At 32.4% G+C, this 27,465-nt stretch overlaps 1 protein-coding gene across 5 annotated transcripts in view; it reads left to right on the top strand.

The window, feature by feature from the left end:
* Nucleotides 1–18,713, top strand: part of LOC129948516 (cAMP-dependent protein kinase type I regulatory subunit) — a 180,256-nt gene extending 161,543 nt beyond the window's left edge. For all 5 annotated transcript variants that reach the window (XM_056059550.1, XM_056059549.1, XM_056059553.1 and 2 more), the window contains exons 2-6: nucleotides 4,500–4,859; nucleotides 11,830–12,049; nucleotides 12,133–12,287; nucleotides 15,943–16,082; nucleotides 16,162–18,713. In XM_056059550.1, the coding sequence (XP_055915525.1) occupies nucleotides 4,500–4,859; nucleotides 11,830–12,049; nucleotides 12,133–12,287; nucleotides 15,943–16,082; nucleotides 16,162–16,246 (960 nt within the window). In that variant the 3' untranslated portion in view covers nucleotides 16,247–18,713. The remainder of the gene's footprint in view (nucleotides 1–4,499; nucleotides 4,860–11,829; nucleotides 12,050–12,132; nucleotides 12,288–15,942; nucleotides 16,083–16,161) is intronic.
* The last annotated feature ends 8,752 nt before the right edge of the window (nucleotides 18,714–27,465 follow it).

Below are 27,465 nucleotides of genomic sequence, written 5' to 3'. Positions count from 1 at the left end.
CATGTAAGTCGTGAGGCATCGTGTAATAGAAGACTTACTTAAAATGGAACGCTTCACATTGAAATTGTTAAAATTCACTGCAAAAATGTTGAGTTTTAAAAATTTGCTACAGAATTGCAGACAAAAATCCTGACTCCGTTATTTTTCTAATGGTGATCACTGATCACAATTGACCTTTTCACTGATATCCATCTTGATTTTAACGCCTTATAAATTAATTCCGACCTCACTCAAAAATCTCATCATCTCAAGTTCTTACGTTTTGTAATTATTCGAAGTAACAATTAACATATGTGTCTTTTTGAGGTCATTTACAATTATGACGTAGTGTCATTAATAAAATTCTTAATGTTTTTTTCAAAACCGTAATCCATATTTTCAATATTTAGTTTTAAAACTCAAAAAAAAACATTTTTCAACATCAAGAAAAATTAGAATCATAAATTATGATATATTTTGTCGTTTAATAAAATGCTTAGTTTAACTTATGTACATAGATCGAAAAATTCTTGTTTGTCCTAGGGTTTTCTTTAGCCTTTGCGATTAGAAAAACTTCGTCAAATAAAGTTGAAACGCTTATCGATTCTTCTAAATGAAAAGTTAAATGTTTAAGTCATTTTAGTAAGTTAGAAAGCTTTAAAGATAATTTTGCAAACTGTAAAAGCCTAATACCTTTCAACAATTTAAAAAAATAAATAAATTAGGTGGCGCCACAGTTCGTTGACAACTAGGGCCTAGTGACTTACTATTGTCAGGGATGAAGGGGACGTACAGTTTTAAGCCGAATCCGAACGGCTAATTTGAAAATGCACTTTTCCTGACAAGAATTACTCTTAGAGAATTTGTCAATTCTTCGCAAGAGGCAGTACCCGTGAAAAAACTTTAGATGGCATAGGCAAGGATCTAACCCAAGACCTCTCGCATGACAGTCCAACGCACTTTTTAAAAAAAAAATATTTTTATTAATTCAATCGTAACCCTATCTTAAAGCTAGACAAAATTAACCATAACTTACAACTAACTTACTGGTCCCATAGGGACACTCTAAGTTAAATTATAACACTTAATATTAATGCCTTTCGGCCCTAAGATCTATTTTAATTTCATTACATTTTATTTATTTTTGTATTTATTAGAAAATTTGAAAAAAAAAACTAATATCAGTATCCATTGTAAGTCGGCTAAAGCTTAAAACTCCATCCCGAATACCAAGTCGGTAGTCAAGTGCCGATTGAAGCCACCAAAACTGGTTCTCCTGCTTTACCCTATCAGTTCGGACACAGCCCTACTGAACCGAAGGAGCTCTGCTCCGCCTTGTGCCATGACGTCCCGATTGTACAGGAGTCGCCTATCCACGGTTCGTCGTCTGACGTGGCAGATTAGCGGAACTTACAATCTATCCTGTATCAGACCGCATCTGTCTAAAAAGAGGAATGCCTCTGATGGAATGAAGTCGCTCAAGCGTGCAGTTTCAAAATACTTGTCGTTCGGGTAGAACGCCCCGAAAATTAAATTTTTGGTCGAAGACATAGCTCTTGCAATGTGACCTCGAACGAGTTCTATCACGAAATTGTCAATTCTGTTGATTCGAGCCCCGTTGTATAGGGCCTAGTTGGAATAGTAGTGCAGGTAAGAAGATTCGTCTCTTCGATATAAGCCGGTACAGATTCGTAAACACTGGGAAGGGGCAACGTTGTACCACACAGGACAACCATAAACGATCATCGGCCGTATGTGGGCCATGTAGCAAATTACCTTCACTCTGAGGTCAAGCCGACTGCTGTAAAACAGCCGTTTCACTATGGGGTCCAGGCGACTGCTGTAAAACAGCCGTTTCGTCACGCTGCAAGAGAATTCTAATAACCTCAACCTTTGGGACGTTCTGTACGCAATTAGATCGTCGGCGTACGCAATTGCCTTTGTAAGAACCCGTTCACACGATCCCGAATCGGCGGTTTTGCGGTATCGTCGATTTAACCGTATAAGCCAGTGTCAGTAAAATTTGAATGGGTAAATTCAGACGATACGACATTTAACTGTATGCGGTAAAATTACCGATTAGGTCGATCCAGTCATTAGGTTTTGTCTCTGCAAATCTTTTTCGGTCGTACGGTAAAAAAACCGATTCGGCTCATCGTGGTAATGTATTTATAGACAGCGCGTTCAGACGATTCGATATTTTCCCCGATAGTACGTCATTTTTCGTCTGGGCTACTGTCGAATAATTTATTGCTAGTATATAGTCGTAGTGGGTCGTCGGTGTAAGGTTGAGTACGGTGTAAGGTAAAATTACCGTACCGTCTGAACACTCCCACCGAAAGACACCGAATCGAGAAAATATCCGATACGGTAAAAATATCGAATCTTGTGAACGGGCTCTAAGACTACCTATCAGATCGCTTGTGTGAGTGCTGAAGTGAATCCAGCCGCAGCCCTTAATATTAGCTGGATAAAGTATTTTTCAACACCAAGACAAATTAGAATCATAACTTACGAAAATTTCAAGAAACTAGCAAACAATTTTGTCAATAAATAAAATGCTTAATTCAACCTAGATCTGAAAGTACTTGGTTGTCCTACAGTTTTCTTTGGCATTTCCGATTAGAAAAAACTTGGTCAAAAAAAGTTGAAACACTTATCGGTTCTTCTAAATGTAAAAAAAAATGTTAAAGACAAGTTAGAAAGCATACAAAATCATTTTGCTAATTTTTTACCTTATACCTCTTAACATCGAATCACAAAATATCTTCTGGCTTTTTGACATTTCAAAAAGGTTTGTTTGTTGTGTTTTTTATTTAGGAACTGACATTTATTGGGCGTGTTCAGATAAACACTTTTTAATAAAAGGCAAAAATTATTTTATTTCTTTTTAGCAAATTGTCAAAATTTTGTTTATGTTAATGTTTAAATATATGAACAAAAATTGCTAATTTATTAAACACTAAGCCTTTAACAAAAGATTGTAGTTTAAGATTTTGCTCCCATTGTTTTAAAAAAGAAGAAGAATTTAAAAATTGGCAACATAATTTTCTGTGATGTGACAGTTCTTAGTGTTTTTAAAACTTGTCAAATGTGAATTAATGTTCTGTTCACACTGGTAACATTTTTTAAAGATTGTTTCAATCTTATTTTAGAAAGTTGAAAGGCTAATGTTTGTATTAATTATATAATTCGGTATCTTGACAGAAAAATAACACAACCGTTAATGTAATTGAGTTTGATCTCTTGAAAAAATCACTTTAAACATATTAATTATAGCACTAAGCTGCTGCGGATCAATAAATTATTAAGTAATTATAATTCCGAAAGTCTTTGCCTAGAGATGTCAACACTTATAACGACCTTAAATTAAATCATATGTCTAGAGTACGACAGAGTGAGTATGTCACAAATTATCATGTTTTTATTTTTCTTTCACTTGTACTCTTACCTACTTCATCGCTGACGCAGCTGATTGACAGTTTAGGTAACATAATTTGATTTCAAATCAAAATCAGTCAATAAAACAAGTATAAATGAATGTACCTTTGTTGCATCATAAGCTAAGCTTAAAAGCCTGTTTAATTGATCAATAATTTAGTTCATGACAGAATAAAAAGGCTTTAAAAAAAAAATATCCACTAGATAAATTTCCATGCAATCAATAAAAACTGTTAAATGCTTGTTGCTAGATGTCCAAAAACTTTCGAGACCTACGCAAAATAAATAAAAACAACTTCAAGCACTTACCACCTTTTTGGCAAAATCAAGATCTTGTTTTGCCAATTAGGACAAACCACTTGATTATGAATAATGCGTGTGCTGATGGTGTTTTTATTTGTTGTTTATTTGGATGGAGTGGAAATAAGTTAATTCAAGTCGTCTGCGATATAATCGTGAGAGACGTACGAGAGGCTCTTTAACGACTTATAGTCCAGGAAAATTAGAAATTCACTTCGAAAAAAAATAAACAGAGCTTTATTTTAACTTATTAATATTCCTTTGAATTTCGTAAAGGAAGGTGAAAAGGGCGGGGGGTCAAATACACTTTTTTTAAGTTACTCGAAAACTATAGTTTTGAAAAATGTTGTAAGTACACTTAGTTTCTCAAATGATTCTTAACAAAAAAATCTTGACTATTTTCTTTATTTTGTACAGTTGATAGATTTTAAGAACAATGTTCAAAAACAATGGGACCTGGTGTATTATGCCAACCCATTAAATTTTGTATTTCGGTCGAAAATCAGTACTTTTTAGGGAGTATTATTAAGCTCTTCGTTAAAATACAGCCTTGCCAGAATTTTTTCAAAGGAAGACACTTTTCCGTATCTTGTTGTCCTGTACTATAAGACATGTCGTGTTTAACAAGTCGATACGATAGATTGTTTAAATTAACTTCCTTCAGCTTTTTAAGCGTTGTAAATAAAATTGTGACAAGCTTGTAATAAGTACTTATTTTGAAACACCCATAATTAAATTTGCATTTGTTTTAAAATTGTTTTTATGTTTTGTATTTACAGGAACAGGTAAAACTTGATGCCTCCAAACAGGCAACAAGTCCCGATGATTGTGATGATTTGAGCCCAATGCCACAAACTGCAGCACCACCAGTACGTCGGCGTGGTGGTATTTCAGCTGAACCAGTCACCGAAGAAGATGCAACAAGCTATGTTAAGAAAGTCGTACCAAAAGACTATAAGACTATGGCTGCCTTGTCAAAGGCTATTGCCAAAAATGTCCTCTTCTCACATTTGGACGAAAATGAAAGGTCCGATATATTCGACGCAATGTTCCCCGTTACACATTTGATGGGTGAGAACATTATCCAGCAGGGTGATGAGGGTGACAATTTTTATGTGATTGATATGGGTGAAGTTGAGGTGAGTTTATTCATTTAAATACCCGTCAAAAAATAATGAACAATCCGTTTTTAAAATTTTTTTAAAATTATAAAACAAGAGAACAAAATTTTAAAGTTTTTTAATTTGACAATGATTTGAAAAATGTATGATTTTATTTGGTTAGCGTTTTTGTACCTTGAAAAATATCGCCTTTTTCTTTGGTCACTAAAATCTTGTCAAATAATAATAATAACAATGGGCCAGTTTATATTTAATTTTTACTTAGCAATCAAATTAGGTTTGCATTTCTTTTCATCCTTTAGTATTGAATTCTTGAGAAATTGAATCATTCTCCAGATTTCTGACAGCAAAAGCAAGAAACTTTGTTTATATTCCTGAAAATAGGGAAATCCCTGGGATCTTTATAATAGGTCCGTTCGCGTACTTTCTGCACTTAAATTCGTATAAAGATATATTTTAAAGAGTGGCTTTAAACTTCTATAACAAAAAAAAAACTACAAAAAAGTAAGCGAACGGGAAAACAACACATTTTTCCAACAATATTACTCTACTGTTGCTGTTCTTTGGAATTGTTTTTTAAATTTTATAACTGACAGCAAAAGCGACCAATTTATTTAATTTATTTTTATTTCTATCAAATTTGACACTTTTCACAAATCAGCCCAAAGAAATTTCTTGGGTTAAAATTCGTAGGTTGGGAAAATCTTTTACTCTCTCGTGAAAGCTTTTTTTACGAAAAACTACGAAATTTTCGAGTACGCGAACAAGATTTGGTTAAATTTCGTATTTTTTCGTAAAAATGGACTGTTTTAGGAGGGTACGCGAACGGACCTAATATCGGATCATATTGAAAAACTCGACTTTAGGAGCAATATGTTTTTATCATTCTCTTACTTTAAAACAGTTAAAAACCAAGGGATTTTTGTAGTTTCTTCGCAATTCTTTTGAAGACCAATTACAATTGGTAACAAACCACAAATTTTCTAACTGATTCTTTAAACAGTTTTTCTGAAGTCTCAGAAGTTAAATAAATTAATGATTTTCACTTTTTCTCAAAATCGATAATTTTTAAAAACTTTTTTATATAAAAATTGACATTTGACAAGTAAAAACTACGTCTATGCTAATGATGGAAATATACACGTTTCAACAACCCATGGTAAAAATTTTGCAGTAACAGTTCGCAGTTTGCAATTTTGTAAGGAACGTTTTATTTGTTACTTCTTGAATAAAAAATAATCATAATTGGCAATCGGGATCTTATTAATTAGCACCTTTTAACTTTTTTATTTGAAAGTAACTGATATGGCGTCAGTTAAAGCTATCATTGGTTTTCATCATTGAAAACAAACATTAAAATTTTTTGACAGATCGCATATCATTACAAATTTCGGTCAATAAAAAAAATGTCCTGATTGAAATCCACCGGTACATTTTTACTAACAGAAATCTATCATTGGATTTGTGTAAAATTGGAACCCAAACCAGTGCAGTGGAATGATTCGTTTCACTTTTAAATATAAAAGCATCAGCTGTTCAGGAAAATTAATTTCCGTCCGAAAAATAGAAAAATACATTTTTAGAGAAATAAATATGCAATTAAATTTTTTTTCTCAACAAAATTTTTTTGTGTGATTTCCGATCGATCAGTATATGATTTTCATTTCTAATTAAAGGGAAACACCGTGAAATATCGGTTCAAATTTTTTTCCGGACCGAATTCAATGATAGCTATAACTGACCCGTAAGCCAATACTCAAAATCGATACAAAGCCTTAAAAAGTAAATTCGTAAATTTGCAGAAGACATTAAATCGTGAATGGAGAATTAGAAATGGAAATATTTCTGAAAAGGATACAATTTGCTTACGATCTAAAGAAGTGTCTTCCTCTACTGAAAAGTCTTTTGCAGTCAGATTAATCGATTTAACTCGTCGAAGCCTAAGCGGTAAATGCGCCCAAGGCTATGTCCACACTACTTTTGCAAGTGTCAACTTTCAATTGGTAGTTGATTGATACCGAAGTTTAAGATTAAACTATTGTTTTGATTTTGGTAATTTTGAATGTTTCAGAATCTTCTGAATGAACAAGAAATGTAAAGGGTTTTCCAGCTGTCACTTTCAAAATTTTGGATCTAAGGTAGTTTCTTCTTCTGCTGATAAGTCCCTTCCAGTCAGACTCAGATGCGTATTGCTGTTTTTTTACAGCCTTTTGCAAGTGTCAACTTTTAACTGATCTTTGATAAATATCACAGTTTAAGATTTAACCAATCAATTGAGAATTGAGAATTTTCCAGAATGTTTTGAATAACAAGATTATTTCCTATTTTCTTTGAAAAGGTGTCAATTCCTTAACAAATGATGTTTGAAAAAGTCGAATTTTAATATTTATGAACTGTTTAGTTTAATAGTTGTCACTTCTAATATGGGAGCTCATATTTTCCAAGAAATTTCTTGTAGTTGCAATGTATAGAGTATTGATTTAAATTTCCAGATACTTCTATAATTTTCGTGCTATAGGGTGATTTTTTAAAAGCTGTAGGAAAGTTTTTCAAAACAAAAAACAAATACAAATACAAAAATGCATAAAATCTTTATTTGGAGCGATAGTACGGTCCTTATAATTTAATGTTTGGAGATTATTTCATACAAATATTGACCTTGACTGCGTCTCTGGTCCATTCGCTTAGTCCTGTTATTGCACACTCCTGCAACATTTCGGCCGGTATCTCACGAGCAAATGCTTCAATGTTGTCTTCTAACGCGTCAATTGAAGCGAGCTTGTCTGTATAGACATGAGCTTTAACATAGCCCCACAAACAATAGTCTAAAGGCGTTAAATCGCACGATCTAGGCGGCCAATTGACCGGTCCCGAACGTGAAATAAAATATTCACCGAACTCGCCCATCACTAAGTCAATTTTTGCGTGTGGTGTGTGACACCGTCTTCTTGGAACCACATGTCATGCAAGGCAAACAAAAGTTGGATATCATCTCATTGGTAGCCCTCACCAATCGTTACGCTACGATTCGCGTCATCTTTGAAGAAGTTCGGTTGCCACCAGCCCATAAACCGCACCAAACTGTGACTTTCTGGATTCATTGGTAGCTCTTGCAATGCTTCTGGCTGATATTCACTCCAAAATCGACAATTCTACTTATTTACGTACCTATTGAGACAAAAATGATTAACTATTAAACTGACCATAAAATGGAAGAAACGCTTGATGAACTTTCTTAACAGAGCACGCATTTTGATAATAAAATTCAATAATTTGCAAGCGTTGTTCGTTTGTAACACGATTCCTGGTTAGATTATAGACCAAATTGAAGATGTTTGACAGTAAAACAAAACACGAAGCGTGCGTCAGCTGTTTAGACTAGTGTTGCCAAAAAGATTATAGCTAAAAAATCACCCTTTTTAAAGTTTTTGTGAAAATTCCTTATATCGGAATTTGTTTCAAATAAATAGAAATTCCTATTAATTTTTCCATATTTCTGATGTCCATCCAATATTTGAGATCCAACTACTCCTCTACATTCTTTCTTACTCATTTTGAAATAAATAGAGAAGTGACCAGGTTCCATTTCTTGCTAAACATATTATGTCACTCCAATTTTCAAAGACCTACTTAATGGTTTCGTATTGTGCCCATAGATTGCTTGGAGACGGCCAATTGACATTGCCAAAACGGCTTATAAGACCATTTGGGAATTTTGTGCTTATAAGACCGATTGTGGAATGGCGGGACATCTGCATAAACCGGAGGTCGTCCAAAACCAAGTCTTAAACGCCAGTTTAAAAAAATCAGTTAACATTGCTCTAAACTACACCATGGAAAGAAACGTTGTTCTCACTTTCACCTTTGGAGAAATATTTATAATCCGTATTCCCCCAATCCACACCGCAAAAAGTTTAAGCAAGCCAGGATGGCCTGCAACGCCTATGTTCGAAGGACCAAATTTTTACTTGACCAAAAATTACGGCAAAAAATACTGCAATGTCCCAAAGGTTGTAAGAATTTTTAGTCATTTGTAAAAAACATGAGAAATTCTTCCACTTCCTCGACTCCTACGCTTGTTGTCAATGACACTCCTTTAGTTAGCTCTATTGATAAAGCCAACTTATTTGCAAGGCAGTTCGCCGAAAATTCCACCTTACCAGATAGGGTCATGACTTCCCCAGTTCTTGAACGCGTAAATGAATCTATGAGACCAATCTTTTTTCGTACTCGAACTGTGGCGAGAGTTCTTAAAGATCTCAACATTCATAAATCCGCTGGCCCAGATGGTATCCCCGCTTGTATTCTGAAGAGGTGTTCTTCTCCCACAAATTACCGACCGATAGCAGTAACGTCCTTTCTTTCTAAGGTCATGGAAACGCTGATTAATTATCAGCTTAAGAAATATCTTAAGGAACGGAAGCTTCTTAATGACCGAAAATACGGCTTTTGTAGCAATAGGTCCACTGGTGATCTCATGGTTCATCTCACCAAACAGTGGAACAAATCTTTACATCGTTTTGGAGAAAGTAAGATTATTGCACTTGATATTTCAAAGGCATTTGATAAAGTCTGGCAAACTTCTCTCTTATCGAAAATGCGTGCTTTCGGTATCGACGAATCTCTTCTTCGTTGGATTAGAAATTTTCTTTCGAACCGTTCAATACAAGTTGTTTTGGACGGATTCAAGTCTGAAACTCATAAAATAAATGCTGGTGTTCCCCAGGGTTCCGTTTTGTCTCCGAAACTCCGACCCTCTTCCTCATTTTTTTAAATGATTTCCTGTCTGCTACTTCTAATCCAATACATTGTTTCGCTGACGATAGCACTCTTAGCTTTTCATATTCTTTTCCAGACTCACAACCCTCCTCTTCGGATGTGGAATATGATTAGCTCATTAAATTCCGACCTACACAGCATTGTACAATGGGGAATAAAAAATCGTGTCTAATTTAATGCTTCGAAAACGCAATGCTGTCTTGCATCGTTAAAGCGAGATAAAACCTCTTTGCCACTATCTATGAGTTTCACTTGCGGATTGCTGAGTCAATTAGACTCAATATCCAAACTATCCCAGATCTTTTGCGAAATTCTCCTTAGCCTATTTTGACGCTGCTGAGAGGATCTTTTGAGACTTCACACTCTCAATTCTCAGCTACACAGCACTAACTTTTGAAATAAGTTTTCAATATTTTCCAACGTGAATCAACAATCAAAGCGATGTATTTAATTCCGCTGAGGTATGATTCTGACTTTCTGTCAAAATTTCTAGCTTGAAACAGCTGTCAATATGAAAATAAAGTATGATTAAAAAAGAAACCACTAGATGGCCAACCCTATATTTAAAATATTAATTTCTGTAAACCCCTGTTTTTATTTTACTGACCACGAAATAAACATCACACCCATATAACTCCTTGAAACATTTCTAACCCTTCGAGATGAAGTAGCTTCTGTCATGTAAAGAATTTTGTTCTTCAGTTATTATCTTAATTACTTTTGAAACACACAAAAGTTCTTACTCTTACTTAAATTATATTGACATAGGTCCACAAATCATTATTGTTGTGTTCTAACCTTCTTGCTAGTCCTTGTTTATTTTAAATCACGTCTCGTACCTACCCAAACCTATTTTTGCATCTTCCTAACATCATAAAAACACAAAGCATATAAATGATGAGAAGGACCCTATGGCGACACAAAGTATTCCTTACATCATATCGAATGAATATTTATGACAAAAATCTTATAAAGTAGTTCCTGTCATTATTCAACTTCAACATTATAGTCAAACTTATATTCAATCTACTCTATACGAGAATCCTAAGTTTCTATAAGTTTGAAAACAAAACAAAAAGTACGCCAATATTCGAGAAGGTATGAGTTGAGTATATAATATGCTCATAATATTTATATGAGAAAATTATTGCTATTTATGTCAGAAAACTGTTAAATATGGATGAACAAAATAGAAAACAAAGTTTTACTCTCAATAATTTATTAATGGAACACAAGATGGAGAAGGTATGCTTGTCTGTAATCCATGTATGTTCGTACAAATTGTAAATTAATTATTCAAAAAGCCTTAGAGGCAAAACTATAGTTTCGTGCAACTTAACTTAAGTTTCATTCAACATAAAAGAGTCTTCAATATAGATATAGGCAAACAGTAAGTATATCTTCGAGATAAGTCCAAGATTTTGAATATTTGATTAGCTAAAGGTGGAGTCAAAATATCAATCCCCTCAAAAATAGTTAATTTACCGAGCTTCTTTTGAAAATTTGACCTTGAAATTGATGTATCCTTTAGAAACATCTCAAAAAGTGTATTAATTAAAGTCTCTTCCCTCTGCTACATAATAAATTTCGATTTATCATCTCGATGTTGTTTTAAATCTCCAAATGATGCAGCACTGTAACCTCTCGTAATTTGGTCCACCGCAGAACGAACAAAGTTTCAACCATGTGGGTTTGAGTACTCAGAGTTTTTTAACCAAAGAAAAGAGATGTATTCTAAAGACGAACGACGACGACTACGACGATGCGATGACGTCTGTTTCGTTTGGTTAAAGTGAATTTCAAACGAAATTGTTCATTACGAAAAATCCCCTTTTTGTAGGATGAGTGAATTTTATGTTTTTCTTTTCACTAATGAGATCTCTGTGGTAAAACAGTTGTCGGGAGGATGGATGGATATTTGACTTGTTTTTGATTATTCCGCTTTGAATGTCATGCTACGAGTATTTGTAAAGGTGCTCAAATAACGAAAGGAGCCAACTTAATGAGCAACCATTAAAAAAGTATATAAACCTATAATTGGGACTAGCTATATAGAAAAATAGAATGATTCGATATTTCGTCCTGAATCCTTTAATTGAATTTAACTCCAAGGAATGTAATCAGCAAATATACTTTAGAAAACCTTTAAAAAAATAATATTTAAATTCTTACAAAATTTAATTTCGATTTTTAAACATTTTCTTTTAAGGTGTTTGTGAATTCTGAAATGGTTACAACAATCGGCGAAGGCGGTAGTTTTGGTGAATTAGCATTAATTTACGGCACACCTCGTGCAGCTACAGTTCGTGCTAAAAGTGATGTCAAACTGTGGGGCATCGATCGTGATTCTTATAGACGAATTCTCATGGGCTCAACAATTCGCAAGAGAAAAATGTACGAAGAGTTCCTGTCACGTGTATCTATATTGGGTATGTTATTTTTTTAGCTTATGAATAAAAAATAAGAAAAAATCTAACTTTTCTTTGTTTTCTATTATTTGAAAAAAAAATAGAGAGCCTTGATAAATGGGAACGACTGACAGTTGCTGATGCTCTAGAGATGGTGTCATTTGAAGACAGTGAGACAATTGTGAAACAAGGTGAAGCTGGTGATGATTTCTATATTATTGTCGAGGGGTGTGCTGTGGTGTTGCAGCGAAGGGCAGAGGTAAGTTTAAGTATATTTCATACAATAAAAATAAAAGACACATTTTTAGAAAGAAATAAATACATATGCATGTATGTGAAAGTTGTTAAGAAAACTTATGTCAGACTTGAATAGATTCTTAGAAAAGAAAATAGATAAAAGAATACAATGAGTTCTTATATTTGCAACAACTGCATACTCCATAATGTTCAAAACTAATGTAAAAACACTTTCAAAACAAAAACCTCCTATAAAATATTAAAGTTGTTTTTGAACCAAGATAAATCTAACTAGTCATACCTGCTACTAGTAACTAAAGCTAGACATTTATACCTTAAGTATTGTTTTATGTGAATAAAAAAGAGATTACTTTTAATAGCTTTAACTAGAAAACTTTAACTTAAGCTTAATATTTCTAGCTGTCGTTTGTTTATTCACATGTTTTAGCTTAAGCTTAAGCATTTTCCTTACCGAAAAGCAAAAGCGAGTAAATTTGGATTTGGATTTATCAAATCTGTTTTCTTAAGGTATTGCTATCTGACTTAACCGATTCTTGTTATGAGTTCAGCTATCTCCACTACTCATCGAGCTATAGCCTATCAGATGTACTTTTAAGCTTCAAATTTGATAGGATACATATCATTTTAATATCATTCGCTTGAACTTGCGCTGTTGTGCAATTGCTTGTTATCTCCAATAGAACGGTTTTGATAGTAGTACCCGTAGCATAATGGTTAGTGCGTTGGACTGTCATACAAGAGATCTTGGGTTCGATCCCTGCCTGAGCCGTCTAAAGCATTTTTCAAGGGTACTGCCTTTTGCGAGCAATTGACAATTCTTTCAACAGTAATTCTTGTCTTGAAAAGTGCTTTCTCAAAATAGCCGTTCGGATTCGGCTTTAAACTGTAGGTCCCTTCCATCCTTGATAACATTACTCGCAAGCAGGAATGGTTGAGAGTTGTAAGTCACTAGGTCCTAGGTTTCAATGGACTGTTGTTAATTTAATATAAAAGAACGGTTTTGATTGATTAAAATTTTCAATGCTGCCTATAACTATTTTTAATAAACATCGTATCTGTTGGTAACTTCTTAAAGACTAATTCTTAAGTATGTCAAATGTATGTAAATGTCAAAGAAATTCCAAAATAAAAATAGAACTTAAATTTTATTGAGAAAATTGGTTTATTTTTGGCTTATTGACTTCTGGACTGTTGCACTCGTCAACGTATGTTTATTTCACTTAAGCCATTAACTTCGTTTTCAGTTGTTGTTCTTGCTAGTTGTCTACCTTAGCTTTGCTATCTCTTAATGGAGTAGGACGAAGATCGTATGCAGAGATGGCAGAAATGTGATTTTTTTTATTTACTACATTTGCTACATAAATGAGGTAGTTAATTAATTAAATGTAGTTAACGTAGTTTAATGTAGCAGACGTAGCGGTAGACGTCAAAACGTAGTTTGAAATGTCTATTCAACCACCAAATTGACAGATTGCATCTAAAATATAACTGTGTAAGTGTGAAAAACTAACTCTCGTCGTCGGATACACTAAATAAAATAAACGACAAAAATAAAACAGATGATTATTAAATTTGCATTTTTCTTTCATAAAACTTCGAATTACTGGATTTAGTTCATTTATGCAAGATATTTAGTTCTTATGTATAGTTCAGTGTTTTTCACTCGTTTGTCGTTACTTATTCACTCGTTTTTTTAAATTCTTTTTGAAATTTAACGTTTTTTGTGAAGGTAGCACACGTAACAAATGTAGTGTAGTTAATGAAACAAATCAAACGTCTAGTTTATCCAATTAACTACACGTAGTTTACCGAGTAGATTACCTGACGTAATCTACTCTGCCATCTCTAATCGTATGTCATTTAAATATTTTACGAAATTTTAAAGCACAAAGAGACAAATGACAAAAGTGCGAATCATACTTCATTTTGTATTTGTTGACACCAAAACCTCTAAATTAAATGGCCAAAACATCTTTCTTTTATAACACTCACGTTGCAGATTACATAATTTAATTTTTTGTTCTCCATCTGTTTGCGGATTTCTACGAGTATAAGGCATTTGAAGATAATGTGTAATACCGTATCCAAAATTTCCAAGAATAATATTATTTGTCTGTATATTCTCGTTCATTAATAAATATATTGTTGATCTTTTCAAGATGCGTGCGTCATGAACTTAGCTTGGCCAGTGGGCGCCACAACTTGTAATTTTTTCAGCTGCATTGCATGTAGCTAGTAAGGCTGAAAAGACCTTCCGGTTGATGTATACATAATGAAATCTTTAAGGTTTAGAGCAATATGAATAAAATCGATATGACTTCAAAAGCTTCATTAAACGTATTTTTCTGCCCATTTTAAATGTTCTGCTTTGAATTTCCTACGACTCGACTGAAATCTTAAAATCCACGTGGTTAATGGTTTCGCACACGTAGTGCTCCAAAGGCTTGTCCTACACAAAGCTGAAATCAAGGTTTACTCAGATATCTCAAAAACATCCTCAACAATGCACAATAACAATGCACCTTCTCTACGAACTATTAAATTCCCTAAAAATTTATCAGGAAGCCACTCTTTTAATATTCGAAAGTCTTCATCATTAATGTCTGATTGTTTTCTATTTTTTGTGAAAACTTAGTCATATTCGCACTTCAACTGAAGGGAAATCTAAAAATAAGAACTAGTGAAAGATTTTTTGTCAGGGGTCCAGGAATCTTGATATTTTTGTACCTTTATTTTTAATATTCTAACTGAAACTATTATTGACCACACAATTTGAAACTTAAGCTGAAAAAACAAGCTAAAGCCGCATTAATCTAGCTTTAACTGGTTTAAAATAGCAACTACTAGAAAATATCTTTTTGTTTCTAGCTTAAGCTTGTTTTTATTCGCACAAAACTTAGCTGTGACTTAAAAATCAAAATTTTAAGATTCAGCTTATTTGTATTCTTAAGTCACCATATTTTTAAATTTGACGCCAAACTAATTAAATACAGACATATTTAAAAAACTCTTATTTAGTAATATTTACCATCTAAGGACTTGGCTACAGCCAGACAACCTATGCACAAATTATCATTCTTCTCAATTTCTGTGGTTAAGTACACTATGGTCGACAAGATTTTCTCCTGGTATTTTAAGTACATTTTTTGGAGGGTCATAAACCGTGTAGAACTGTAAGCTTCGACAATTGAATTCTTAACCCACACCAAATCACTATTGACTTGCATGGAGGAGGCTGAACAACTTTCAATTCGGCATAATTTATAAAAGAGCTCCAAAATGACAGGTGCCTAAGTGAATCATTTACAACTCTCGGAATTTTTGTATGCCTCATAGTTTCATCGGTATTTTCATAAACAATGCATTTTCAAAACAATTTTATAAACAATTCCACTGAAATACCCGTAATTCTAAGACTGATCAGCAGTTAACCCTTGACCACAACTTCGGACTTAATATAGAGATACATTTTTTAGCCACACTATACGAATGTGAAATATTTAACATATTCCCCTTTGCTAATTGTGTTTAATAATTATAAAAGTATTTTTAAGAGACCCCATTTCAGAAAACTGTGATTTTTAAAATAAACTCCTATAATATTCGACTTTAAAATTCTTTTTATATTAAATATTTTCTTTTTTGTTTTTTAACAGCAAGGAGACGATCCAGCAGAAGTGGGACGCCTTGGCCCAAGCGACTACTTTGGTGAAATTGCATTACTTTTGGACAGACCAAGAGCAGCCACCGTTGTTGCAAGAGGACCTCTTAAATGCGTTAAATTAGACAGAGCGAGGTAAATAATTCTAAACTCACAAAAAATTAAAAAGAACAATTTAAATAACAATTTCGATTTATATATTTTCAAAAAATAGATTTGAACGTGTATTGGGTCCATGTGCTGATATCCTCAAGCGTAACATTACGCAGTACAACAGTTTCGTGTCACTTTCCGTCTAAATTGCATAAAAATGAATTTATCAAAATGCATATTTAAAAACGCAAACCTCAAAAATAAAAACAAAAAAATCTTTTTGCATGTGTTTAAAAAAAAAAAAAAAAACAAAATCAAATTAAAAATTCTTATATTTTTCACAATTCATATTCCCTATGAACAACAACAACAATAACAACAAAAATACTAAATTTGTTAAAATCTACTAAAACAAAACAAACAAAAAACTTAAACAAATATTGAATTTTTAAATGAAATAGAACAATAATTATCTATTAAAAAAATGCATACAAAAAATTGCCAATTTAGTTCATAAAACAAACAAAAATAGAAAAACAAAAACAAAAGTAAACAAAAAAAAAACTATTTTGTGCAGTAACCTTTATGATAAAAAAAAAAAAAAACAAATCCTTATTCTTTCTTTTTCGAACTCAAATTTAAATATAAAATATACATATTATTGTAAAACTAACAAATAAATATAATTGTAAAAATTTATAACGAAATAGAATAAAAACAAAACACATGAAGCAAAAATGACTATGCATAGAACTGAACAAAAAACAAAAACAAACAAAAGTGGCGTAATGTTTTATGTTTTAATTTTGTATTATTTAAATTTTTTTTCTTTCTCTGATTTATTTCATGGTTTTATATAAAATTAAACAAAAAATAAAAACAAAAATATTAAATAAATAAATAAATTACTCACACAAATTATATATTTAATATAAGTGTGTAATTTCTTATGGTTTTTTCTAATTTATTTTCTAAAAAGAAATCAATGTATGTTATTAAGTGTATTTTTGTTCTTAAGCGCAAACAAAATAAAAGAAAAAAAAACAAAAAAATAAACAACATTTCTTCGAGCTTTGTATTTAGCCAATTGTTTGTAAATTGTAGGAAATTTAATACTATCAATACAAGTCCTTCTTCTATTTAATAAATAAAAGCAAAATTAACTATAACTAAAAAGCTATGGGAGAGATAAGTTATATGGTCCTCAGTTAGTCCTTCTTTTAGAACCAATATTAATTTGATGAAGCATCAACAGAAATTCAAAATTTATTTAGACCAAAACATAAAGTTTCTTTTCATAATTTATCGTTCTTTAATTTATATTCCTTTTAAAAATTGCATGTATTTGCTTGCCAACATAATTGTTAAACATTTTTTCCAAAGAATTATAAAACTATGAAAATATTTAAGAGTCCGAATTGAAAAAGTGTTAAAAATAAGAAAACGTAATTAAAGTTCTTAAATCTATTTATTTCTCCCATCTGCTGCTTAATAGGAAATAAAAGAAAAAGAAGATTGTTTGCATTAAGTACCAAAATATTCTTACATTTTTTCTTTTATAATTTTAAAAAAATATATAACTTTTTATTATTTTTAGAATGCATTTTATCATTTTATTTTGTCCATAAACATGTGTTTGTATATCATTTTTAGAATTATTCTAACTGCCACTCTTTTCTGAAAAAAAAAGAGAAAAGAGTTCATCGTCTTTTAATTCTAAGTCAAAGGACAAACAATGGATGCCTAAAAAGATAAAAAATCATACACATAACTTTCCCACAACAAACACGTCAGAAATAAAATGATAAAATGTATTTAATATTTTAATTTAATCATAAATCATAACTATTAACTGTAGTAAAAAAAAGAAAAGAAAATAACAAATATGTAAATGCGCACTGGTGCGCGATCCATTGTTCTACTGAAGTTTAAAAAAAACATTATGTATTTAATAATAATAATTAAATTGTATTAAAAATCAAACATAAAAATGATACACTATACCAACTATTACTCTTAAGTGAACAATGGATATACCCGCCGGCGGGTTAGGTGAAAATTATTTAAACAAAAAGATATATTTAACAACAACTTAACAAAAAAGAAAACAAATATTTATATTTAAAAAATAAAACAAAGAAAACTATATTATGTATAATCAAAAATAAAAAAATAAAAGTATACCAACTATATAAAAGAATAGAAAAGAAAATATGCGTTTGGCAAAAATAAAGAGTAATGTTTCGAGATTTCAAAAGTTTTATTTCAATTTTATTGTTTTTATTTTATATATTTTTCCTGTTAATCATAATTCATAAATAAAACAAGGATAACTACATATATATACATACATAAAGATTATCAAAAAATGACATTGCGGTGAGAAGAGTTTATAATTTATATAGATTTTTATTTTGTTTTTGCAAATTTTAGGATAAATGAGATGAGACACATAATTATTAAGCCAGCATTTGTAGACTTTTACATCATCGTTGATATGTGAACAAAACAAAAAAACAAACAAAATTTAATAAATAAATAAAATACATAACTGATTGGGATTACAAATAAAAATTAAAATAAAACATTTTGTTTAATTGTAATTATATTTGTGTATTTGGTGGTACTTAATGTCTTAATAAAATATAACAAAACAAAAATAAGAAAAAATAATATTATGGTGTGTATTTGAAATTTTTAACTTTTCTATTTGAAATTTGTCACAACTTGATGAGAAATCGAACGTCAGACCAAAGATGAAAGTCACTATCGGTAAAATCCATCAATACAATTTTGGTTTTTCAATTTTGAACATATTAAAACTTTATTTGTACTCCTTTGCCCCTTAACACCTTAACTTTCCTCATACAAAATGACTTAAAACAACCCATAAGTCCATTATTATTTTAAGACATCAGCAATACGTCTCATGTATCATAATTGATACACAAAATTTGTTTTTTCTCGTACTACCTGAGTTCATGTATCATTTTTGATACATGAACAGAACTCGGTGAGGTTTTAGGTGAGGAATGATAATTATTATAATAGTGTACCATTGACAATTCATCTGAAAAATCAACACATAGACTTACATAAGTGGAACAATACGCAAAAATCGAGCCGATCTTCCATTAGACGTCACTAAAGCTATTTTGTTAAATTCTAAAATAATTGTTCGATAAAAAGTTGGATTCTCTTCTGTAGTAAAACGACAGTAATAAGGATGTGGAAATGTTATAGACAAGAACGATACTAAAAAAGGAATTGATATGGCAGATCAATTGGCTTCATTTCATTCCCCTATTCGAAAAAAACATCATGTGGTATAAAAAAACATTGCAGTTGGCCTCTTATTTCGTGTTGCTATCATAAACGCCAGATGCATATGTAAAAGTCTATCAGTTGAAGCCCCACTCTCAATGCTGCAAGTACAAGAAATGCTCTTGAGGGAGATGCTGGGGTCGAGTGCATTGACTACAAATTTATCAAGGATACCCACTGCTTTAAGACTAGTACGCCCATACAAACACTTCTTTACAAAAATACCACGTAAAAATGTTCTTTTTTCGGGTTACAGAAACTTCAAGTGAGATGTTCATACATCCTTTAATTTGAAGCTTTGTATGCTTCAATTTACATCAAAAGGACACATAAACTAAACACATCTTAAAAAATAAGGAATTACTTTGAAAAAAGCAACACTTTCTAATTACTTTTGAATTACTAAAATTTCAGCTGCCATTCACTTACCGTCTTCACGATGCTATTGGAATGAAAGCTAATGAAACTCAAAAGTAAAATCAAAAACCAACAAAGTGTAGGTCATAATTGCGAGAGTATAATCCGAAAAAAAAAAACAAATGGGGCAGTAAAAATTCAGCTACGACTATGATATTTATACTGGAGCTCAAGGACTCTTGCAATCAGACAACGATTTACCCAAAATCAGCATATCTAGTGACTAAAATAAAAAAGTCTTCGATAATTGGTACACTTCATTGTCACTTCTAATTAATCTTACAAATAAAGAAATGTTGCCGTTGGGTACGATAGACGCCAAATTTATTCCCTATACATGGTCCTCTTAACGAACTTGATACAACCGAGTTTAGTCGATAAAATCGAGCATTGGCAGCATACATTTTGTTCTAATCGAGTGTCCTCGATTGTTTTGCCAGATTTGGCAGCACACAAACTTCAAATTGACGTTTGAAACAAAAGTTTTCAATAGACAGAAATTAGATATCGTCGGCATTGATTTTTGTATGAGAAGAATGGAAAAACAAAATAATAACGGAGATTTTGAACAATTTTATGAGTTCTCACATTGATTTAGCGAGGGGAATTCTTAAAACTGCCCAAGGGAGGAAAATTAGCATTATGCTGTGGGGAAAACTGATTGAATCCCTAAGCACAGACGCACGGTCCTCCAGAAAAGATCTTAAAGATTGGAAAAAAGTAGGTTGATGTTAAATATTCTGTATATACAAACATATGTACAGTACATATTTACAGATAATTTTTTTTAGACCTATAGTGATCAAGGTAAAGAATAAACTAAGAATTAATACACTTCAATTAAAAGGCACGGGTGGAGGCCCATACATGCAAAAAACAATCGACGACTTGGAGGAAAACAATTATTCCAATATTGGATTGGTAACTCCTACTGGCGAAGAGATTTAATGTTGTATAAAGCTGTACAACTGGTGGAACTGATGTTCTTCTTCTGTCTTCTGGAAGATCTAACGAGCTGAGTATAGTGTGAAAACATTCCCTGTTGTTTTACAAATTTTATACATGATCTTTCTTTCTTTTTGAATATTTACTCATTTTCATTCAATTCGAATGGGTTGCTATTATCTCTTAAATATCTTCTTTTGATTTTAGCACAGCACACTTCTTTGCCTTCAATTTCACTCTCCGAATCAAAGAAAAACATTCCGAAAAAAAAACTTAAAATTAAAACTAGAATGAAATAATTTCAAAGAAAATTCATTTTACATTTCATTTTATGGTTCACAATGATTTTTTAAGTAAGTGACAATGGAACTCATCTCAAATTACGTGCTGTCAAAAACGATTTGTTTCGAGTTGATCGACAATCCTCGATTGTATCAAGTTACGTGCTGGCACCCCTATTACAACAACAGAATTTTTGACTGAGCTTAAACAAATTTGTCAAAAAGTATCATGCTTAACAGCAGTGACGACTTTCAATTAGCAAATGTGAGTAGTGGATCTATTTGATGCTGTACTTGGATACTACAGGATACAAATTAGATTTCTTAAATTGTTCTTGGTGGGTGCATTTTTAGTTTCGATATCTAAAGCAAACATACACACACAATTGGCTGGATTCTTTTTTAATATTTTTTTAGAATTATGATTTGGCACACCATCTTGCTGGTATATACAATTCCCATTTGAAGTTCGTATATGCTTAAAAGATAGTAATAAGGTTCAATTCCTTAAGTAATTTACCTGGAAGCTTAGTTTTCTATCTACCACAATCTAAATGAGTTGCTTCATGTTTTTGCGCAGCACTTGTCGTCGTTCGGGGTCTCCTCTGCATGCCTCAAATGAAGACTCATTCATCATTCCTTATAACGTAAGACCTTATTGGTCAAGAGTAAAGTTTGAATGTTTGATAATTTTTCAATTGAATGATACGCATTTCACCAACAAATACAAAATTTAGTGTTTCATTTTATTATTGAACTATACTGGTATGGTTATATATTTTGTGGTTTCAAAAGTAAACGTTATTAAAACACATATACAATATTTTTTTTCATGATATTCCTTCTTTGTTGTAAAGTTTGAATGTTGACATTATGCGTGAAACACTACGTCAATTAAATGAGCATCACGCGTATTGTTGCAAGTATCGATTCTTTTGAGGCAATTTTCGACCAATTTTTGACACATATTGGGCGGTATCTCAGCCATAACTTGACCAATGTTGGTATTAAAGTGCTCAAGAGTTAAAGTTTTATAAAAATTCCAGTAGTGTCATATCATATGATCTTAGAAATCGTCTCTTGCAATAAAGTATTATTCGCTCGAGTTGTGCAGTATTTGGCACCGCCTTGTTGAAACCATATTCTCGAAGTTGTAATCTTCAATAGCAGGCAAAACATAGTTGGTTATCATATGACCATAATGCTCCGAATTGAAGGTGACAGTCGTTCCATCATCGTTTTCGAAGAAGTAAGGTCCAATCGAATCTCCGGACCAGAGGAAAAAGTGACTTTTTGTGGATGTAATAACCTCTCATCAACTACTTGAGGATTCTCAGAACCCCAAATATGATAATTTTGTTTAGTAACATACTCACCGAGTGAGAAATGTGCTTCGTCGCTGAAGAAAATTTTGTTCAAAAATCGTCGTTCACCGCCGCGCCGTTCAATCACTCATTTGACGTACATATCTACGACGTTGTGAATGGTCAGCTGGCTTCAGTTTTAGTGTGAGCTGGATTTTATATGGATGCAGGTGTAGATCCAAATGCAAAATATGCCATAATGTACCGCAAGACAGTCCTTATTCTTGAGAACGACGATGAATCGACACATTCGGGTCTTCGCCAACACTTTCACTTACAGCTGCGATATTTTCAGTGATACAAGCGAAACAATGATGCACAATTAACAATTTGTATGCGTTGTGCCATAGTCAAGAGATACATTATCGTAAATGTAAGGCTTTCAACTAAAAAAAAATTGGTTTAACAACTTAGTTTGACAGATGTCGAATTCCAGCCCTATTCTTTTGAAATCACAAAATAAATAACCCGTTATAAATGTACAGTTGTGTTCATAAAAATAGCAGTGCTTATCACATTTTATTAGATTGTCAATTATTTTAAGAACGGAAATTCTTAAAAAAAAAAATTAACGTGTTGCTTGCATCTAAAGGTCTTTCGTTTTCATATTAGAGACTTTAAGCTTAAAGTTATACTCTACTTTTGCCGGTGAACACACAATATTTCAAACTCTCTGGATAAAGAGTTTTCATAAAAATTTATAATTAAGAAGGTTAAACATTCTTTTTTTTTTAATTTTTGGTAAGTAAATATTTTATTATTTAAAGATTTAAGTATTTTTAACATACTAGTATATACAAAATTAAAAAAATATTGGCTCAAAAATGAACAATGGGACGGTCAAGACACTGCACCGAAACAATTCGAAAACTTATTAAAAAACTGCGTTTGGAAAGAAAAAACCTACCAAAATATTCCAGACATCCTAAGCTGCTCAGCAAAAATGGTCAGTAACGCCTTAAAATGGCAAAATAAACCGAAAACGTAAAACCCAAACAGGATGACTACTGAGAGAACTGACAGAAAAATTGTTCAGTTAGCAAAACAAAACCCTTCCATAGGCTCTAGGAAATTAAGAAATGGACTTCAACTGTCTGTTAGCGCTGTCACAATACGAAGACGTCTTTTATAATCGAAGTTTCCAGCCCGAAGTCCACGCAAGGTACCATTCTTGACGAAAAAGTATGTGGCAAAGATAATGGAGTTTGTTAAAGCACATAGAGATTGGGCAAAAGAGAAATGGAGAAATGTTCTGTGAAGCGATGACAGCAAAGTCGTTCTTTTTGGATCCAAGAGTCGTCAAGAACATGTGTGAATAAAATGAAGCATACGATCCACGGTACACTATTAAAACAGTGAAGCATGGTGGAGGGAAAATTATGATATGGGCTTACTTTTCATATTACGAGGTCGGGCCTAATAATCCCATGGGGGGTGTAAGAGATGCAACCAAGTATGTTAAAATTCTCGAGGAGCTTATGTTACCCTGTACTGAAGAGGAAATGCCGTTAGTTTGGGTATACTAACAAGGCTATGACCCAAAGCATCTGTCAAAAAAGGCAAAATCATGATTTGAGCGGAAGAAGTTATCCGTTATGGAGTGGCCCGCTCAATTCCCGACCTTAACCCCATCGAAAATTTGTGGCGGGATGTTAAGAACGCAGTTCATAAATCAAAACCCAAGAATTCGAAAAAATTGTGGGAAGCAGTGCGTGATTCGTGGAATGCAATACCAGTCGAGAGGTGTCAGATTTTAGTGGACTCGATGCCACGTAGATACGAAGCATTCATAAAAAACCAATGGTTATGCAACAAAGAACTATTTGTAAGCTAACATTATTTGTATACTTTCATATAACTTATTACAGTTTTTCTTACTTCTTACGTAATAGATCCAGTTCGTTGTCATGCACTGCTATTTTTATGAACAGCCATATATTTAAAAAACGGTTTTTACTGTGACAAAGCGAACGGTAAAAAATCTATAATACTTATTTTCTGTTATTTTGAATAAAATATTTTAGCTTGTTATTAGAAGTTGATATTGAAGGCCTTTTGGAGCGCACTGATGCTATTTTCATTAACAAAACTGTTCATACCTTCTCAAAAACGTGAAGAAATTCACGTGTTTGAAAGCATTATTAAAACAAAACATTGTTCTTAACTGCAGTATTGTATTGATTTTGTAATGTATAAATGTTTATCATCCAGATGCAGTTATTGCTATAGAGACTAGAAAATGACTTAAGATCGGTTGAATGGTCTCGAGTTTTCTTTATGGAGTCTGTCGACGACCAAGTTTCTTTTATTGAAGGAAACATTAGCTCTCTTTTCAATATTCACGCTCCCTACAAAACAAAGACCTTTAAATGCAATGACCTTTCTTGGTTCAACAACAAAATTAAAGTTTTAATAAATAAGCGCAATCTAGCTTACAAAGTTTGGAAACGTTTTAGACTCGACGAACTTCATAAGGTCTACACTGACTTAAGAAATAAAGTTGTTCTTGATATTAGGGAAGCTAAGAGACGTTCAATGCTCCTCGACTCAACCCTTCATTAGCGGGTCATAGACTTTGGAAAAAATTAAAAGAAATTGGTGTTGGTAAGAACATTAACAATGTTTCTACTATCATTGATTGTGTTGAGTTGAATACCAATTTCACATCCCTATCATCATTTGAGCAGACTTTTCTGGACATTTAGAAACCGAAATCTGCTCTACAAGGGGCTTTAGCTTCTCTGCAATTGATGATGAAGTTGTTCTAAAAACCTGTTTATCGATTAAATCAAACTTAATAGCATTTGACGAAATCCATCCATTGTTTGTGAAGGCAACTCTACATATTACATTGAGATACATAACACATCTTTTCAACACTATTCTCATGACAGGGGTTTTTCCTACCGTCTGAGAAACGTGTTAAAATTGTTCCTGTTCCAAAAACCCGTAATGAGTATCGGCCAATAGCCATATTGCCATATTTATCGAAAGTTTTTGAAAAAATTATGAACACGCAAATGCGGCAATATCTAAAACGTAACGACATGCTATGTCCCAATCAATCCGGTTTCCGTCCCAAACACAGTTGCACTACTGCCCTTATAAATGTGGTCGAGGAAATTAGAGAAACTGTAAATAAACTCTTTTGGATTTTTCCAAAGCCTTTGACACTGTTAACCACCGTAATTTATGCATCAAATTAAGGGATGAGTTTTAATTTACGTCATCATCAGTGATACTCATTTTCTCATATCTTGGTTCTAGACAGCAAGCAGTAGTTGCTAAAAACAAAACTTCAAGTTTTCTTCCGCTAACACGAGGTGTTTTGGGCCCATTTATTTTTACCATGTATGTTAACGAGCTCCCATCTCTAAGCTTTAACTCATCCTTACACATGTATGCCGATGATGTACAGCTTAGGTAAAGTTGTCCACTGGGGTTGTTTGAAAATTGTATTTGGGAGATAAACGAAGATCTTAATAAGATATTGCTCTGTTCACAATCAAACGGACTTTGTTTAAATGCTACTAAGTCAAAATGCTTAGTCATTTCAAAAGACCCTACAGACACATCTTGCTTTTCTCCAATATTACTTAATGATAACCCTATTCAGTTTGTTGACTCAGCCAAGAATCTTGGAGTAGTATTCAATAAGACAATCATATACAACTTATCATAGGTTGAGTTTAAGGAGACTTACGTATGCTATGAACCACCCAAAGAATCACTCCATTAAAAACAAGAATGATACTTGCTAAGTCGCTGCTTATTCCGCTTTTATTATTTGGGTGTGATCTATTTAGTAATTGCGATTCCAAGCAAAAAGGAAACTTAATGTTGTCTAAAATAGTGTGACAAGATATATTTTTGGGATACGGAAATATGTTCACATTTCCTTATATGCAAGATCAATATATGGTTTTTCTTTAGGACCTTAATAATGCTCCTCAATGTCATGCAAACACGACAACCCCCGTACCTTTACAACAGAATCCTTTTCCACGCTCTAATCGAAGCAGCAATCTGATACAAATACGCTACTCCTATCTTGTTTCAAACCGTAAATTTTTCGTTCGCGCAGTTCGGTTGTGGAATTCCCTACCTCAGACTATAAGAATGATAGGCCGCACTACTCGGTTTAGAATAAGACTTAGACAGTATCTTAAGGCATTGCGATGATTCTAACTTTTGTTTTTTGTTTATACTTTAAATGTGTTTTATAAGGTATTATAATAAAATCCATGGATCATATCTTTTTCAATAATTAAATGTTATAAAGTAATTTTGTTTATATAAATGTTTTTTTTTTTTCATTTCATGTAAACCAATTGTAAAACTGAAGCTTGTACTACCTTAAAAGATGTTGTATCTTACTGTGCAAGACTAAATAATATGTAATAAATACAAATACAAATGATTCAGTTAAAATTCTTTTAGTACCTCACCTAGTTTTTGTTTCCTTTTGAGATTTTTTAAAGTTTTCAAAACTTTCAATTTAATGCTTTCGTGGGTTCCACCGAAAAATACGTTTAACAGTCAATTTTTGTTGCTGATCTCGCATCCGAACTTCGGATTCAGGTACATATTCAAATTGGGAAATTTCCATTTTTAAATATTTTTATTTTTTACTTGCTGTGACGAACAATTAATCATTAATCTCAAGTCAGGTTTTTAAAAAAACTAAATAAGAAAATAAAAGTATTATAAATGTGGTTTTAGATTTTGAAAATCATTTCAAATACAAAATTAAAAAATACTAGTTAATAAAATAACATAATCTCAAAAAGCTAAATTTTCAAAAGTTATATCTCAAAAACTTAACCTGAAAGAGTGATTTCGAAGTCGGGTTCAGACTCTGGCATAATTTTATTTTCAATAACAAAACCTTTTTGACCAGTGTTTATAATTTCAACATTGTATTTCAACCGGTCATACATATATCAGTCTTTACTCTTTTGTTTTTTTCTCCAGTTCTATATTGCAACCATTTACCGCCAGAAAGAGTACTACACGTTTTTCTTTCACACTCAAAGTGGGATCACTGACCGGTTCTCAAGCTTCCAAAGAGGTCTCCCAGTTTCACCATTCACA

The sequence above is a fragment of the Eupeodes corollae genome, chromosome 2, assembly GCF_945859685.1.
Source record: "Eupeodes corollae chromosome 2, idEupCoro1.1, whole genome shotgun sequence".
Lineage (NCBI taxonomy): Eukaryota > Metazoa > Arthropoda > Insecta > Diptera > Syrphidae > Eupeodes > Eupeodes corollae.
The sequence above is the reverse complement of the archived record's forward strand: the minus strand, read 5'-3'. Positions and strand labels throughout refer to the sequence as shown.